The sequence below is a fragment of the Littorina saxatilis genome, linkage group LG3 (assembly GCF_037325665.1).
Source record: "Littorina saxatilis isolate snail1 linkage group LG3, US_GU_Lsax_2.0, whole genome shotgun sequence".
In the NCBI taxonomy this organism is placed as follows: Eukaryota; Metazoa; Mollusca; class Gastropoda; order Littorinimorpha; family Littorinidae; genus Littorina; species Littorina saxatilis.
The window spans coordinates 25,125,904-25,140,894 of NC_090247.1; the positions used below are offsets into that span (position 1 = coordinate 25,125,904).

Here is a 14,991-nt window from a genome sequence, read left to right on the forward strand (position 1 = left end):
AGGTTATGATAGTGACGAAAAAAGTATCAGACGTTTGTTAGAGAAACTTGGGAAAAAATGGTTAAATCAGATCAATAAAATTGCATTTAGACTGGGCATAAACTGAAAGGGTGTTTCCTATGATATGAGGCCAGGTTTTTATTTATTTTTTAATTCTTTTTTTTTACTTTTTTGTTTAGCTATGTCTGCGATCGTGCAGAACTGTACCGTATGACGGTTTACTTGCGCAAAAAAACAAATAATTAACATTTGACGTGAACATTAAAATATTCAGGAGAAAACCACACATATCACTGAACATTACAATTTCTTCCTAAGATTACGTTTAATTTTAGTTTTGGCTATAACAATCCGTCAGGAAACGAGTCGAACTAATAATGTCAATATTCACGTAGCTGTAGTTGAAGGATAAGGTTCTAGTGTTTAGAAGCATGCAAGTTTCGTTCCTTAAAGCGCGGTTTTTTCATAACTGTAGGCTTTTCCCTTAATGCAGAATTATTCGAGCAAAAGGAATTCGCCCATTATAAAATAAAAAGGTGAAAAATTATTGTGAAGAACTCTATAAACTGTTCTCCCGAGAGATGGTTGTGAAGAATGTTCTAATCATAGAGGTGACAGGTCTGATTCATATTTTATCTTGTCTTATATCAAGTGAAAGAAGAAACGCACGTTTTATTACAAGGCTTGTTCGTGCTGACTATAATCATTTTGTTTTGAAAGATATTTCTGAAAGAAGTAAATTTCAATTGGAGACGAAGAAAAATAGAGCAAGAAGAAGAAAGAAAAGGGGCAAAGAAAAAAATTATGAACATACAAAAATTCTGTTTCAAAAGAACTTTAAAAAAAATTATTAAAGTTTCAACTGGAGAAGAGAAAAGAAGGGTAACAGCCGACCCAAAATAGGACAAAAAGGACTATCAAGAAGAAAAAATCCCGCATATATATAATTTCTGCCGTGAGGTATTTTTTAAGTACACAGCGCGCTGTTCCCCTCCTAAACGCCTTTAAATCTCGCCATAGCGCGATCTCATGATTACGGGCCCGGGTAGCTCAGGTGGTAGAGCACTGGACTTGTGATCATAGGGTCGCGGGTTCGAATCCAGGCCGAGACGGACACGGGTCAACTTTATGTGCAGACCCAAGGACGGTATCCATGTCCCACCCCGTGTAACAACAGTGGCACGTAACGGATTTCGGTCAATCTTCTTTTGTATTAATTTTTAAATCACGCATCATTTCTTTCGCTGTGAACTGTGTGAATAAACAAATATCCCGCAATTCATCCATCACGTTCTCCCTCGATGACGATCAGCTACCTCGTGCCAGGAATGAAAAATGGCTACGCCGAAAAAGCTCGGACAGAAAAAAAAAAAAAGATTTAGAGTATGGCGAAACTTCCAACGCAGAAAAGAAGACCCTTTTGAAGTAGATTCGAAAGTTTCCAGCAAAAGTCACCATGTACTCAACGCGAGTAACTTCGCTTAGAACATCCGTCACTTTTGATCCACAAGAAGAAGAAGAACATCCGTCACCAAAGCAACGTCTGTGTATTAACGACTTTCCGACCTTGACATTGTAGTGGGGTCAAGGGGGCGTCGGCATCATTGTCCAATCAATGGCAGCCCCCACGAGCTCAAAAACGTCAATCAAAAAAGGTCGTGAAAAGTAACATGGTTTTTACTGTGACTGTGACGAAAGCGACAGAACCTCGGCACCAATAATAATTGGTTTTTGAAAATCTGTCACCAAAGCAAATATATGTGTAGTGACACCTTGGTTAGGCACCTCTGCCAAGAAATCCAGACATTATCACCTTTACTAACATCATCAAGACTGCATCTTGAAACCTTTCCAAACGTCTGTGTAGTGACAACTTCTTAGCTGTGACTGTCACAAACCCGACGCACGTGCCGGAGGAAAGGACAAGAAGTTATCACCAGCAATAGCATGATAAGAGGATAAAGCCTCCTTAACCTGTCCTGCCCATACCGCGTTGGTCATTCCGACATTCTACGAAGATGGTCATTTATTCCCCCCTCTGCTTCTTTACCTCTGTAAACTTGTAGAGCTAGTTATTTTTCGATAATGACCCAGCAACCAAACAAATAACGAGCCAGCAACAGCCTGAATCCTCGATAGTGCAATGGGTTGAGAAGCTGTTCTGTTTTGGTACTACTTTTGCGACTGAAAAGTTCCGAACGCTCTATACGTACGAAATATACATCTCTGGAGCAAACAATACAAACATACCGCATTTAAATTAACAACTACAGGCCTGAACACATGAATCTCCATATAAAATCCATGAGTTAGGTTGTTTTCTGAATCTAGATCTGCCGTGCACACACCGTTCATCACAAGCAAATTCCCAAGGCAAGTCACTCATACTCTTGCCGACAAGAGTAGTTCCCCTTCTTTTAACGCAGTTTCTTCGACAACACTGACTCAGTGCAATCCGACGGTCAGTTTTCAACAATATTTCATTTTATAAACAGATCACACGCAACCAAATGCACACATCTCATCAATTTAAACAACATAAAGCGGTTTCATACACTATTTTCCCCAGAAAACTGAACTTCATGCAGTAATTAACGTTGGAACACGGGTGCAAAAGTTCGTCTGCTAGTCCCATTTGACGAAAGAACATTATCCTGAACGATACTAAAACATAAACAGAACACACAATATCTGCCTTTACCGCCACAGCAGAATAACAGCATATCTGTGTACTTGATTTTAGTCTAAAACAGGGAAACTGACAAGAAGTGTTAACAGAATGGAATGATTTGCACGGAACTATACAACCGCGCATTAATCGATCGCCTGCGCAGGTTGACTGGTTGAGTGATTCGGATTCGATCAAACTTTCGCACAAAAACTCCTGTTTTCTTTGAATAACTGAAGAAAGGAGGAATAAAGAGGTTACACACCTCGTCTCAGTGATTATTAAAAATAATGGTCTCAGTTCGCGGTCATGAAAAAGCTCGCTGAAGCTCGCATTTTTCTTGATCCGCCAACTTCGACCATTATTTTTAATAATCACTGAGACTCGGCATGTAACCTCTACGTCTTCCTTCGTGTCTGTATGCGGATGCAGATCGTGAAGATGTAGTATGTTAAAATGGAAACATTACCAAAACCAAACTCTAAACAAAACGAACACAAAAAACAGCATCGCATTTGACCACAAAACAAGACAAAGTCTCGGTTGAATTCCTCTCCATTTAGTCTTTAATCTCACTTGGATTGTTCAACTGTAAAAAAAAAAAAAAAAATCAACTACATTAATACAGATTTACTTCCACTAAAAATAACCCAGTGACACAAACAACTGCCAATCTGGGTAGATTAAATGTCAAGCGTACAGCAGAACGTCTACGATTGAGGTTAAGAACCCCTTTCCTCCGCCTTCAGACCCTGGCCTGTTTCTTGCCCGCAGGGATGCAGCCAAACTCATAAACAACAGTATTTGCATTATTGGCCCCTGCGACTGTGATTTCCTCCAGTGTCCCTGGGGGTAGAGGCAGGACTGAGTGCCAAGTTGATCCATGATAAATGAGATAGTTTTGTTTCAGTCTCACCGCAAATCTGATCGTATGCAGATGAGAACCGGGAGAAAGGTACGCTGAGCAGATAGATAAACAACTGATTTGATTGAAATTGTAATTTTTGTAAATGTTTTTTGTTGTCGTTTATTTGTTGGGGGGGGGGGGGGGGTGTGTGTGTGTGAGGGAGTCTGTGACTTTGTTGAAGGACAGATAAACTGTGTTCAAAAAAGTACATTAAATTTGCATTTATAACCAAATTTCAGCATCAGACAGCCAAAGAGTTTTTACACATATGTATGTATGTATGTACTCACATTATAGGTGCAAGCCCAATCATGTCACTTTTGTGAGAGACAATTACAGCAACAGTTGACTAAGTTACATCGTCTGGGATTTGACTGTAACGAGGACAAAGGTGCCTTCTCCGCCCACTACAAGGGCAGGAAGTGGTATGAGAAAGAATACGAATCAGATTCAGGAGCGGCAATGACACCATGCAGGTAAAATAACAACACACATAGTATCAGTGGACAATAGAAGTATGTAGAAGATGTGTGGTAATTCCGTTTTCATGCATTCTTAGTCTGAGATTCGCTTCGTTAAGATAAGTATATCACACTCTCTACCAAAAAGACACATCTGGTAACATGAGAATGACCAATGATTTTTCTTGTAAGCAACCCTTGATGTCCCTTTACAAAAGGTTCATTGTCTGGAAGACGGTCAATGAACAGAGATGACATTAATTAATCTGTGACTATACTCTCAAATGTCATTGGCTCGAGGGCCTTTTATGTCTCGTGAATGGCCCTAAATGTGGACATACTAATTGATACGTGTTGCTCAAATCAGCCACAATAACTCGTCTGGCGCATCAACAAGGGAAGCCTCTTCAATCATATGAGCTAATTCTCTTGGGAAAAGATAAAGGAACATAGTTTCAAATAGAGCAAGCAAAAGAAAGCAGGTGTACGTTGGGGAGCGGGGAGGAGGAGGGGGGGTTGCATTTTTTTAATAATGTACAATGTTTTTCTTTTGTTTATTTTTTTGTTCCAGCAGCCTAGCATTATTGATGTTAGCGAGAAAAAAATGATTAAGAGAAGATTCTGGCCTGTATTGCTCTCCTCGGAATAATAGTCATTAAGTTTGACAAAAAGGATACCTCCAATCGAGCATGCAGATACTGCTCTGCGTTATTTATGCGAAGTAAAGACAAAAACTGTAAGAATGCACGAGAATGTCCACAGAACCGTACCGTATTACGTGTGACCGCAAACGTGTGCGGTCAATGATGGCATCACGGGGGAAGTATCAGCAGATGAGGCCACTGTTATGGACTAGACAGTTATAAATGAAAGTAACCGTAAACAGTAGCCTTACACGTCATTCATTTCGTCATTGATCGTTGCCTCGCCGGCATCTTGTTAGAGAGTTTCGTCGACGATTTTGTTCATGATAGGCTGTATCATAAGTGTTTGTCTGTCTGTCTGTCTGTCTACTTAACACTTTCTACCCCACCTATGTTGACCAAGGTTTTTTTGGCCGAGACCAGCTGTGCTGCAGCAGGTCACTCAGATTTGTAGTAACTGTGTAGTAACTGTGTATCAACACGCTGGAATGCAGGCGTTAAATGGACGTTACAGGAAGCGACTGAAGCTAACAGTCTGAGCGGATATATCCGTACCTGGATGGACGTACTGTAAATGTAACGTTTTTGTTTTGTCAGTATTTAAAAGTTCCACTAACCTGATGTGAATGCGTGATATATTGTGTAAAAAAATCCATCTCACACGGCATAAAGCGCTTTGAACTTTGGATAAGGCGCTATATAAATACCCGTTATTATTATTATTATTATTATTATTATTATTATTTAACCTGCCATTCTTGTTTTGGGTTTCAGTCTCTTTGAGGAATTTCATCGCTTGTTCAATTAAATTCTTGTTATTCGCTCGGGTGCCAGGAGATTTGTTCTGCGTAACGTTAACTTAGGTTTGTTTCACATGTCGTATTCATTTACAACGCCTATTTTCCCTTTGTTTCTCATATCTCTTTGCATGGTTACTGCGATCGAGAAAATGCTATAATGGGTTTGCTGGAGAAAGTTTAGAAAAGAAAAATTCCAAAGAAAGACGCCCTATGCAACATTTCTGTCACTTAAAAGCCTTAATCTAGAATTACGTTCAATCAGCTAAACTTGTATGCAATGAGGCAATTCACATCTACTGTACAAAAGTAACCCAAAGTAATGACCGTGTCTGTTCTGCTACCTGGATACAGAAATACCAGAAATGAAAGGTTATATCTGTATCTTCTCCCGGCCACTGACCAAGGGTTTAACACACGAGAATATCCTAGACACTAACACCATTTACGTGTGTGTGTCTTCTCACACGCAAAACGTGACGATTAAGACGTCACGATACTGTCAGCGTCTTGGACAGGTAGTCATTCATATGCGAATATAATTATCCTTTTATAATCATCATCTTTTATAATCACTTTCATAATAAACATCGCCAATTTGTTTGTCCTTAAATAAACTTCTTCCAAAGAAAACAATTTTCGTCGAGAAAGGTCATCTCGATCTTTCATGGGTCACTGACCAACACCCGACACGTAGACCACGGTGATTAATTTTTATCATCTGACCCGTGCAAACGTGACTGTTAAAGGCACAGTCTTTCCCGTGTAAGAAATTCGACTCACCATCTCACATATATATATATGTAATAACCCCCCCCCCCCATTTTGACACATACTAAAAATCAACAGTCTGTGTGCTCTCAGTGCTCTTGCAGTTTTTAATTTATTAATGGGCAATAGTGGGAATCTGTGCAATTAATTCATGAAACATATCGCTCTGCGCAGGAAGCAATCAGGGTGCTGATGTTTGGTATGTGTCCAAGTGGTGGTCTTGTCCCATTTAAAAGCGTAGCAAGATCTGAGATGGTGGGTCGAACTGTTTTCACGAGAAGGGATGTACTTATAAGTCACGTTCTTGTCAACGCCTGGGTAATGTAGTCATTTATATAACTCTAATATAATGAGCTTTTACGATCATCATCGCCACTATTTTCGTCCTAATACTCAACTCTTCTCGGCCTCTGATGAAGTACGCCTACGCAAAGCGACACGTCTCTTACGGAGATTGATCGTAAGGATATTACCAATATGATGGGATTTGGTACTTACTCCCACACAACCCCCCCCGGACAATTATATGGAATTTGGTCCTCTCGCCTACATATACACCTCCATACACCCCCTTTCTTTCTCTCTCCCCCCCCCCCCCTCCCGACAAGTAGATGGAATTTGGTCCTCACGCCTGCACACTCACCATCAAACATCAAACATCCCCTTACCAACTCTCATTGTCACCCCCCACCCCCTCTCCCTAATCGCGCGTGACGAGACTAAGAGGTATTGGTCTAGCATTTAGCACCTCCGCATATTCCTAATTTCTTCCGAGGTCTTTATCTCCATGATGTTTTCTCACCAGAAATGATATTTTGTATATATATCCGTCTCCCGACCGCATAATGTTATCGAGCTGTCATGGTTTTACTGGAACTACGTCTCAAGAATTCAATCCTATTTGCCTCCTTCTGGTCTGTAAGCAATAACCACCTCCTCACCCCACCCCTCCCCCCTCCAATCCTCCAACCTCATCGTCTGTTACAAGGCAGTGAGTACTTGTAATTCAATCAAGAATGTAACATATTCTCTGATGGTCAGATTACTGGTGTTCAATTCCCGATCAATCACGTTTCTTGGGACTTGACTCTTGCAGATAAGTGAACGGAAAAGATTTTTTATTTTTTTTATTTTCAACATTAAACTTAGACGGAAAATCTAATCTCAGCTTTGCAGTACATGAGCATTTTTCGTATCTTTAACTAATATCACCTTACCTTTTTAATAAGCCGCTAACGTTACCCCCCCCCCCCCCCCCTCCATCATCTTTCCCGCATCCTCGTCTCTGAGCTATCAGATTGGGATCTTCAATACACTTTTTCTGCAAAATTATTCTTGTCTCATTTTTTAAATTGAAAATCTATTCAACGCCATAAATAGGTGACTTTTTATAGCGTACTATTTTTGCATACCTTTGAACAGATGTCAAAAATCCTCTTAATGTATTGTCATCATCGAAATCTCTGTCACGCTCAAAATAGACAACATATTTCTTTTTAATTCTCGAACTACTGTTGATCACCCTTTCTGCAAAAGTACAAGTCTTATATACAATTGAGTTATTTTTGTCCTTTCTCTAACAGACGAGGATTTCAGTGAGATCATAACATCTATAGTATTGATCTGTTTACTCTGCGAACGTGCACGACCTGTTTTATTTTCGTTACCACTTTCTCACAGCGATGTATCTATATTAGGCGTGCGAAAAGTCATAATTGCAATTTGTTCTTGTTTGCTTCCAGGAACAAGCTCAAATGATAGAAAAGGTATCTTCCCAGCGCGTGTAAGCATTCATGTTCACCCTTACATATCTGCCTTGTTTTTTTACACGGGGCCAGAGCATCAGTCAAAACATTCTCACAACAATCATATCCCACAGATGACCACACATACCTTTAGTGTTGCTAGCCGAAATATACTTAATGCGGTTTTTCAGTTCGTATCTCCCGCCGAGAAATTTTCCATGATGACGAACCGGGGCAAAAGAACGTACGTGTGCATTATGCCAAAATGAAACCAGATACTATGTTAAACGATTTTCTGACCTACTCAAACGCAAAATCTTGACGTAAACTACCTATCACGTTAACACAAACGACAAAAGCTTGGCTTCTTCTTCAAGCTCTTTATTCAAGACGATCATACATAGGGTGTCGATGTCCATTGTCAACTGCATCAAGTGCGCATGTGCAAAAGTACAATGACTTCCTATCATATGACATCATTACATACGTCATCTTATGATCACTATCGTCACACTACCCACGATAGAAAGATCTGTAGCTCTCATCGAGATTATTCGACCTCCATGTTGGCTTTTGACGTATTTAGTTCATGTGCGGTACACCTGATCTGGTACTTCCGCCAAGCTTACTTCGGCATTTTACGTCTTAATCTAATTAACCCACCAGGACAATAATTACAATTAATTCGTCGAACAATTGCAGTGTTAGCCTCCCTGAAAGAAAGTCAATGAAACTTAATTATTTTTCTTCTTCTTCAACGCTCGACGAATTAAACTTAATTCAATCTATTAAACGGATTTATGACTGAAGCGTGACAAAAAGCCCAAGGGGATTCGTGCAGAAATTCTAACCATGCTCTTGATGAATAGAAGTACACGGTCAAAGGGAAATGTCATCAGGACAAATTGTAATAAAACACAGGTAAATTTTAACCGGAACTAACTAAAGCCAGTTTTCTTCACAATAAGAAGTTTGTCCTAATTATTTTTCAGAGCGCGTGGTTTGTGCAAAATCCTACCTGACTTTGCTTTTAAAGCAGCGCAGAACAGACCACGGTTTGAAACGCAACAAAATCAAACATTCCAATCACAAAACGGAGATTACGGTTCGACCTTTATCGTGCGTATCAGAGCTCTCTATTTCCGTTTGCCATTTCCGTCAAGACTTATGGCTAGTCCGCCGAGACTTACGGATCAACCCGCTATGTCATTGTGTTCTGGCACAGGGTGTCTTTGTAATCTTGATATAATTATCTTCTGCTTGTTGGTGCAAAAGGTTCATTGGTCATTAATCAGGGTCATATTTTGGTATGTCTTTGAGTTGTTTTATATCTTCTTCTTCTTGGTGCAAAAGGTTCATCAGGTCATTAACCAGGTTCAGATTTTGGCACATCTTTGATTTTTGAATTTTTTTTTATCTTATTCTCCTTTTTAGTGCAAAAAAGTTAATTGGTCATTAACCAGGGTCAGATGTTGGCATATCTTTGAGGTTTAAAAACATTCTTGTTCTTCTTGGTACAAAAGGTTCATTGATAATTAATCAGGGTAAGATGTGGGAAAATCTTTGAGTTGTTTTATATATTTTTCTTCTTGGGTGCAAAAGGTTGATTGGTCATAACCAGGGTCAGATTTTGGTATGTCTTTGGGTTGCCTTATATCTTTTTCTTCTTCTCGGTGTACAAAGGTCATTCGCCATAAGCTGTGGTCAGACGCTGTTCTTCAGAATCCTGCAGCCCCACCCACCCCCCCCCCCAAAAAAAAAAAAAAAAAAAAAGAAGAAGTCTGAACACAGTCCACAGTGATTTTCTATAAGTAAAAAACCACACACAAAAACCAGTTAATTAACCGGCTAGTACTCTTACGCCGAAAATCGTACACATAAAGTACAGTAGCACATATACCTTGTGACACTAATTTGTTCTCTCAGTTAGGTCCCACTCGACGACCTCGATATTCTAACAGGTCAGGTCAATTCAACTCAAGCCAGCCACAAATCATGACAGGAACCTGCCACAACCATTTTACGCAAAGTGCAAAAAAACACAAAAAAAACAAACAAACAAATAATGTACTACTCTTGCACTGACATTGATCACGTAGAGTAAATTAGCAAAATGTTGCAACTTTTCGGCAATTATGCAAAACACTCTCGTCTCATGATCTACTTTTCGTGGTGTGTGTGGTGACATCGACGGTGCACAATGCTGCATTTCTTGACACTCCAGCGTATTAGCATATATACCCTATCCCCACAATAATTCGTTCAAGTTGTCTTTGAGACCGCTGGACACGAACTTTAAAGATACGTTCCATCCCGTATAAATGCTCGTGTAGACAAGCACCGATCTGTCGATGAGAAAAGAGCAATCTGCTCCGCCTGGCGTCTGGCATTATGGGGTTAGTGCTAGGACTGGTTGGCCCGGTGTCAGAATAATGTGACTGGGTGAGACATGAAGCTTGTGCTGCGACTTCTGTCTTGTGTGTGGCGCACGTTATATGTCAAAGCAGCACCGCCCTGATATGACCCTTCGTGGTCGGCTGGGCGTTAAGCAAACAAACAAAAAATCCTTCAACGTGGACACATACTAGTCATTCATACACAGCCTGACTGCACGCTTTCTGTGCAGAGTGTCATTTTGTGCTGAATCAATTTCGCACATTGACATACGTGTAAGTTAGGATATTATTTCAGAAACAGACAAAGACAGTTAGACAGACAGACAGACAGACAGACAGACAGACAGACAGACAGACAGACAGACACACACACACACACACACTCACATACACACAGACACACAGACACACACACACACACATACACACTCTCACACACTCACACACACATACACACACACACACACACACACACACACACACGACACACACACACACAGACACACACACACACTCACAGACAGACAGACAGACAGACACACAGACACACACACACACACACACACATACACAAACAAACACACACATACACACTCACACACACACACACACACACACACACACACACACACACACACACAGACCAGCCCTGCTACTGATCTGTGGTATGTGTCCAAAGGGAAGGATGCTCTTAACTCACGTACAAGCCTCGACAGATCTATGGTGATTTACAACATTTCTTAACTGGAGGGAAGGAGGTATATATTCTTTAACATTGAAATGCACAGTTTTTGCCCTTCACTTTACACAGCACTTACGTTTATATTCAATTTTCTTGGCTAATTCCTTTACCGGTCTCCCGCAGGAAATCCTTTCCTTCAATTTGCTAATCTAGGCTGCGGAGGATCTCACGACATCTTTAAGCCTCATTCACAACGCGGCCGTAAAGTTGCGTGTTGCTCCAAAATCCTCGTAATTCTTCCTCTGGACAACAGATCTCGGGTTTGTACGAAAGCCAGAATCCTGTGCTTAGTGTCAGAATAGTAGAAACCCATTCACAAACACGAACAAAATCCACAACTCTATTGTCCAAAAAAATGTAAGTCAACATCGCGTGCACCATGGTATAACAAAATCTCCCGTGATACCACAAGTGACGTCACTTCCGTGAGGTGAAAATTGCAGGCGAGAAAGTTGAAGAGACGGATGGCGGTCCTGACTTTTCAACACGGACACTTTGCCCAGCAGAAGATGGGGCTATTACGACCTTCGGCCAACGTGTGACCCAGAACAGTAATTATTCATTGAGAAGTAGAGAGAGGGAGAGAGAGTGCAGGCCTCCCCTTGGTCCTATAGCGCCTTCCTTTTGGGACCAGAGAGACGTTGGCACCGTAGGATGGCAAATGGAGGAAGGGTCGTGCCTATTGATTCTGGCACCGAGACCCTCCTTTGGGGACTTAAAGTATGGCACGAAAACTCCTCCTTTCCTTTCATCCCTTAAACTTGTGATCCCACTTTTTCCCTTTTCAGACGAGCTCACACCGGCCAATACTAGATGTGATACGTGTGTCATGGAAACCTGTCTTCTTTGGAGTCCTGATGTTTCGATTGCAACTTGTCTATTCCACTCTTCCATCCCTATTGGAATAGTCTTCTGCGGTATGTGTGCAAGGATGCCTTCTATTTTCATGTACTTTGAAAGTCTTATATTGAGCTATAATGACATAGCTCCCTTTCCTTCGCTCCCGGCTGCCCCATCCCACCCGAACGCGAACACACACCCTCCAGGCAATTGTTGCCCTTCAGAAATAGTCCTCCACCACACCACACCCCCACCCCACTCCGCCAACGCTCCCAGGGTGCATCCCTTTACTTTCCCGACGTCATGCATGAACTTTACAATAATGTGACACATTTTCCGCTTTTTTGACTTTCAACCACCCCCCTCCCTGAAACTCTGCCCACCTTACCCTCGCGACGTTTCTCCTCTTGCTCCTAACCTTTCTATAGCTTACCTTGTTTTCCTGCTATTTCGAGACAACGTTTTTCTTTATGTTCGTTATTTGAACTTTTCGAAACCAGCATGCATATATAGCCCTGATTTCATTATCAATATATAACTGTCAGCAAGGTAGTTTGTTTGCGCCACTACCTCTGCCGACGACAACAACAACAACAACAACAACAACAACAACAACAACAACAACAACAACAACAACAACAACAACAACAACAACAACAACAATAACAACACAATATCTGCATGGCAAAAGGAGACACCAATACTTTTTAAAAGTCAAACAAAGGTATAGGTTGGCATACGCTCCTTGTCGTCAGACAATTGAAAACAACAATTCCACAGACCATAGTATACACAATTCTCCATTAAAACATATAGCTACAAGGTATGATACTCGCCATTTTTTAAAGTTGAGCCAAAGTAGGAGGACATTCATATTCTTTGCCGTGAAATACAGTGTATGTTTTTGAGCTGTAATATAATACTGGCCATATCTTTCTATCTGTTTTGCACATCAATATATAAATCATATACGCCTTCAGCCAGTCTGGCTCAAAGACGGAAATGAAATCAGGGTCTCAAGTTTAATTCATATTACTGTTTTAGATATTTGTTCTTGTCGAAACAACATTTTCTTTTCATTTTTTCTTTTTTTTCTTTTACAAATTTTGCCAAGCACATCATGTGGGATATTTACTATCTATCAATATTTGTACAAACTGCATTCATGCATTATTTTTTAACCTACGATAGACATAACATCATTTTTCCTATAACTATCTCTTTTGAATAAGTATTAAAATCATTTTGTGTATGTTCTCTTGCAATAATTTATGTGATTCTAATCCAAAACTATCATAAACAAACATTCAGTAAAAAACCTACCTAAGTCATTGAAAACACACTTTGTGTCGATTTAGTGCTCTATTGCTTCAGGTAAGGAGAGGTAAGAGAGGAGTGAAGATGAAGAAAGAAAAAAGAAGAAGAAGAAGAAGAAGAAGAAGAAGAAGAAGAAGAAGAAGAAGAAGAAGAAGAAGAACAACAACAACAACAACAACAACAACAACAACAACAACAACAACAACAACAACAACAAGTAGAAAAGCGAGAACAAAATATTCGTGAACATAAACTTTTCACTAAAAGTAGTTCAACGAAACTCGTTTTAGCAACAACTGCAACTACCGTCGCATTAGAATAAAAATAATTTAAAAATCTGACAAACAAAGGGAAGTAAGCGCTCTAAATACACACGACATGTGCAATAGAGTAAGTGAGAGTTATGCGGAACAGTCTCCTGGCACCTGAAAGAATAACAATCATTAAAATGAACTTTCATCATCTCTACTATTTTTTTCTAATAATGACAATAATCATACTCACCAAGCATCCATTGTTGGTCCGCTCGCTCTTTGTCAGCACGGCTCTCTCCTCATCACTAGCGAAGCAGTGGACGATACGGTAGATGCCGAACAGTCTGATGAGTACAGCGATGGCTACCACAATGGCCGCCAACAGCAGGACTACCACCAATGCTACTCCCCAGTCACTCATGGCTCATATCCTTATTCCACCTGCACACAGAGAATACAAATAATGGAGTTGTAATTGTGGAAGAGTGACACAGAAGACATCTAAATAACGATAAAGAACCCAAGTTCACAACAAAAGTCACAGGGGTTGGAAACATGAAATTCAATTCCCGCATGTAGGCGGAAAAAAGGGTAACACCGTATTGTATTGCAACTCGCTTTCCCCAGGGAGAAAGCAGCAAGAATTTGCATGAGGGTAACCTCACAGGACTATATGCATGGTATCTAACACTTATCATTATCCTTACTTGTAGCCAAAATACCATACAAAGTCGCCCACAGAACGAAGACTAGGACAGCCGGAAACTCTGACAGAAACTACACAGCCCCCTGGGTAATTGCACAGACACTTCGCCGTGGTAATCTTCTTGGCTGACTTTGATCTTCTTTGGCCAATTTTGGCACATTTTCAAAACTCAGTCTGGTCGATCTTTACTTTTCTCTCATGGCCGCGTGTTTTTGTTTGTGTCACCGACTTCACTTGGCGTTCTCTTTTCCCAAACACTTCCTACAAACATCCAACCAAATCGTTATTTTGTTTGTTTTTGTTTGTTTGTTTGTTTTCTACTCCTTGTTTTCTACTTACATCATGCAGAGTTGCTATTTACAAGATATTAACGTAAAAATGCGACACTTTTCATCAGTGAGTCTTGCAGAAAAGATTTTTGCTCAAAGAAAACATAGACAAACAAGTCGCGTAAGGCGAAAATACAATATTTAGTCAAGTAGCTGTCGAACTCACAGAATGAAACTGAACGCAGCAAGACCGTATACTCGTAGCATCGTCACTCCACCGCCCGTGGCAAAGGCAGTGCCCGTGGAATTGACAAGAAGAGCGGGGTATTCGTTGCGCTAAGAAGGATAGCACGCTTTTCTGTACCTCTCTTCGTTTTAACTTTCTGAGCGTGTTTTTAATCCAAACATATCATATCTATATATTTTTGGAATCAGGAACCGACAAGGAATACGATGAAAGTGTTTTTAAATTGA

The 14,991-nt window shown here is 40.4% G+C and overlaps 1 protein-coding gene across 1 annotated transcript in view; it reads right to left on the bottom strand.

The window, feature by feature from the left end:
* LOC138961959 (synaptotagmin-12-like) overlaps nt 1-14,991 on the bottom strand; it is a 124,935-nt gene that overhangs the window by 63,298 nt on the left and 46,646 nt on the right. Inside the window, exon 2 of the mRNA XM_070333642.1 lies at nt 13,793-13,983. Within this exon, the coding sequence (XP_070189743.1) occupies nt 13,793-13,963 (171 nt within the window). The 5' untranslated portion in view covers nt 13,964-13,983. The remainder of the gene's footprint in view (nt 1-13,792; nt 13,984-14,991) is intronic.